Below are 3,804 nucleotides of genomic sequence, written 5' to 3' on the forward strand. Positions count from 1 at the left end.
CCTCGACCACCACAAAGGGCTCTCTAATAGCAGGTGAGATCTGCCCAGGAGCTGGCTGAGGCTCCCCCAGGGCTCTTGAGGGGCATCCCCAGACCAGGCCAGGGCCCCTGAGAGCAGCCTGGTCTCTGGCTGCTTCAAAAGCCCCTGTCTGCTTTACAGCTGCTCCTGGGATCCCCCTGGGCGAAGCCTCGGGCTGTAGCCCCGGCCGTCCTCAGCAGCAGAGGGCAGACCACGAGGCCGGGGACAGCGACGGTGCCGTCCTGCTCTGCTGCTCAGCGGCTCCTGCAGCCATCTCTGGGCCCGGCCCTGCCCCAGCTGTGCCGCTGGCCAGCCCGAACACTAACAGGCAGCGGCCACTGCCCGGCACGCAGCAGGAAGCAGGTGAGAGCAAGGTGGCCCGCGGCGGCTCGGCCCGCCTGACTGGCGGGCACTTGGGAGGGGGGCCCTGGACGCAAGGCTGATGGCTGGCTCTTGGCCGCAGGGCAAAAGAAGCAGCTGCAGGAGCTGTACCAGCTGGGCCCGCAGCTGGGCAGCGGCGGCTTCGGCACCGTTTTCTCGGGCACGCGCCTCTCCGATGGGAGCCCGGTGAGTGGCCGTGATGGCCGGGCGTGTCAGGAGGGGCAGGGGCGGGGAGGGGCCGGGCTTGAGCTCAACCCCCCTCTCTCCATGGCTTGCAGGTGGCCATCAAACGCGTGGCCCGGGAGAGCGTCCTGCAGTGGGACGAGCTGGTGCGTGAGCGGGGCCAGCGGGACAGAGAGGGCCGGGGCGGGCAGGGATAAGGCCGGGGCCGGGGCAGTGGCAGGCGGGGGATGGCGGGGGGAGCGGGCGTGGGCTCAGCGTTCCAGCCGGGGCATGGCGGGCCTGGCGGTGCCAGAGACCGGTGGTGGGGCCAGGCAGGGGGCACCGCCCAAGCAGGAAGCCCAAGCAGCAGGGAGGCTGCCCAGGGGTGGGCACTGGGCCATGCCAGGCAGGGAGGGGGCAGCGCAACCACAGGGCAGCATCAGGCCTGCTGGAGGCATTGTCTTCTCCTCACAGCCCGACGGCACCCGTGTGCCCATGGAGGTCGTGCTGATGGAGAAGGTGGGCTCTGGTTGCCACTACATCATCCAGCTCCTCGACTGGTTTGAGCTGCCTGACAGCTTCCTACTGGTCATGGAGCGTCCGGAGGCATCGCGGGATCTCCTGCAGCTCCTGCTGGAGCACGAGGTCCTGAGCGAGGAGATGGCGCGCTGGCTTTTCCGCCAGGTGCTGGAGGCCGTGCGGCACTGCACCGCCTGCGGCGTCCTGCACCGTGACATCAAGCCCCAGAACCTCCTCGTGAACCCGGAGAGTGGCGACCTGAAGCTCATCGACTTCGGTTGCGGCACCTTCCTCCAGGAGCGGCCCTACACACAATTTGCCGGTGAGCCCAGAGCCCGGGCCCTGCTCCCAGTGCCAGGCACTGCGCGGCCCCATTCCCTCCTGCGCTGCGGGGCGCGGCCTTCAGCCGGCTACCGGCTGCCGTGCATTTGGCACAGGGCAGATGCCGTGCCCAGAGCCGGCTGCCGGCCCTGCCCACACAGAGGTGACTGCAAAAGCCGGGCTCCGGCGCCTGGGCTTACCTGGCCCGCAAGGTCGTGGGCTGCTCCGCTGGCCTCCTTTGCCTTGCAGGATGGTTTCTTGGCTTTGACCAGTTGTCTGGGGGACATAGGGGTGGCCTGCAGGGGAAGTCGAGGCTGCCGGCGCAGCCCCTGCCTCAGCCAGGAGGCTGGCGCCAGGCTCTGCAAGGCAGCGGCTGCGCCTGGACAGCACCGCCTGTCTCCCCTAGGAACACACGTGTACAGCCCACCCGAGTGGATCGCCTGTGGCTGCTACTACGGCCATTCGGCAACCATCTGGTCCCTGGGCGTGCTACTGTACGTCATGGTCTGCGGGAACCTCCCCTTCTGCAAGGACCATGACATCGTGTCGGGGCAGCTCTTCTTTGGGCACCAGGTCTCTCCAGGTTGGTATCCGGCCTCAAGAAGGCAGGCTTTGGCAGGTGACGGCAGCGTGCAGCCTAGCTTGGCTCAGTGCGGCACGCGTGGCTGAAGGAGGCGGCCGTGTCCCGCTGTGCTGCTCTCCAGCTCTCCTGGGGCAGACTGGGTCGGGTCCCACGGGCTCCGGGGGCTGCTGGGCAGGAGCCTTCTGCCACTGACCGGCGCTTTCTGCCTTCTCTCCCCAGCGTGTGAAGATCTGATCCGCTGGTGTTTGGCCAAGCACCCCGTGGACAGGCCGGAGCTGGAGGACATCTTGTGCCATCCTTGGGTGCGGGGCGGGCGTTTCTGATGCCTTGCCCGAACCTCTGCAGCACCCAGTTACCATGTCCCACTCAGGACCCAAAAAATAAAACATGCACAAACCCATTGCAGGGTGTCAAGTCTGGTCCTTGTCAGCAGCTTCAGCCAAAGAAACCTCCTGGGAAAAGGGATAGTCCAAGTGCTCCCTTCAGCCTTCTTCAAGCTTTCGACACCTTTCCTCAAGCACAGTGCCTTTGTGTCTTCTGGCACGGGCTGTAGTGCAGGTAGGAAGGGCTTTAGCCAAAAAATGCAACAGTGAAACAACAGCTGTCCTTTCAAGCTGATGCAGCCACTTGGTTGTCTCCTGAAGTGAAACAAGGGAGGGCTCTGTGTGCATTCCAAGGGCCAGTGGGTGGCAGGGACAGAGACGTTGCTGTGCTACCAAAGCTGGGAGAAGAACCAGAAGCACCAAGAGGTCATTTTGTGTTGAGCCCTGATGAACTCTTCCTCTTTCTTTCCCTCAAATCAGTAGCAGGCAAATGCAGGCCAGGCCTCACAGCTCATGCCTTGCCCTCCTTCTTCCCCTGGGAGCCTCCTCACAGTTAAGGGGGGAGCTCCCCCCCAGCCCAGGACTCACCAGCTCAGCCCCCACCAGAGCCAGGCCATTGCCTGAGCCCCACGTGCCCTGAGCCAAGTGGGGATTGGCAGCCGTCCCGGCCACAGCAACAACAAATCCATCGAGGTTCACACCTCTGACAAGAGGAAAAGGGCCAGCAAAATCTCAGCTCAGGCCACGAGGAGAGAAGGCTTCAGGATGCAAGGTCCCTGGGGAAAATGTGCTGGAAGGTGCTGGGCTCCATCAGTGCTGCTCTCTTTTCAAACATCACCTCCTGAGGGCACACGAGCCTGCCATTCCTACATGTCACAAGCCAAGCAGGTGAGGCACAAGGCTGCTTTGCCTAAACAGGCAACTTCTCTGGGAAAAAGCATGGAAAAGGAAGCTGTGTGCCCCGTGGAATCCAGGTCAGGAGAAGAGCACACAGATGCTTCTTGCCACTTGCCGCTGTGGGGGGAAAACTGGTGTGGTGAAAGCTCAACTGGAGATGCAGGCAGCCAGAAATAAAAAGAGGGGGGGAACAATCAAAAGGGTGTTTTAAAACACGTTGATGGGAAAAAACATTGTAGAAAGACCATCATCCCTTTGCAGGATGTGGATGGTCACTCAACAAACAGGTACAGACACGGTACAGGTGTTTCATGCCTTCTTTCCTTTGCCTCCAACACTCATCCCTCCCTTTGATGCCTTCAGTTTTAGCTTTCATACTTTTCAAGTTCTGTACTGCCTTTGTGTGTAACTCTGAATTTCATCTAAAGCTCTCGTTGCAGTTTTGTTAGACAAAGCAGTCCTTTTCCAGCCTGAGAACCAAGGACACCCTTGCAGCTTCTGGCCCAAAAGTGTAAACAGCGGCGAAGGGAAGAAAGCAATCTGGGAGGAGGGAACTTCATAAGCTGAAGCTGTAATTGGACAATTAACCCCGAGAATGGC

The 3,804-nt window shown here is 61.8% G+C and overlaps 1 protein-coding gene across 1 annotated transcript; it reads left to right on the top strand.

Annotated features, from left to right (window-relative positions):
- The first annotated feature begins 852 nt into the window (after positions 1 to 852).
- Positions 853 to 2,307, top strand: LOC116997737 (serine/threonine-protein kinase pim-1-like). The gene is made up of 3 exons (XM_033062815.1): positions 853 to 1,402; positions 1,808 to 1,984; positions 2,204 to 2,307. Exons 1-3 carry the CDS (start codon positions 853 to 855, stop codon positions 2,305 to 2,307), a joined length of 831 nt encoding a protein of 276 aa, XP_032918706.1.
- The last annotated feature ends 1,497 nt before the right edge of the window (positions 2,308 to 3,804 follow it).

Source organism: Catharus ustulatus, chromosome 6 (genome assembly GCF_009819885.2).
Source record: "Catharus ustulatus isolate bCatUst1 chromosome 6, bCatUst1.pri.v2, whole genome shotgun sequence".
NCBI lineage: Eukaryota > Metazoa > Chordata > Aves > Passeriformes > Turdidae > Catharus > Catharus ustulatus.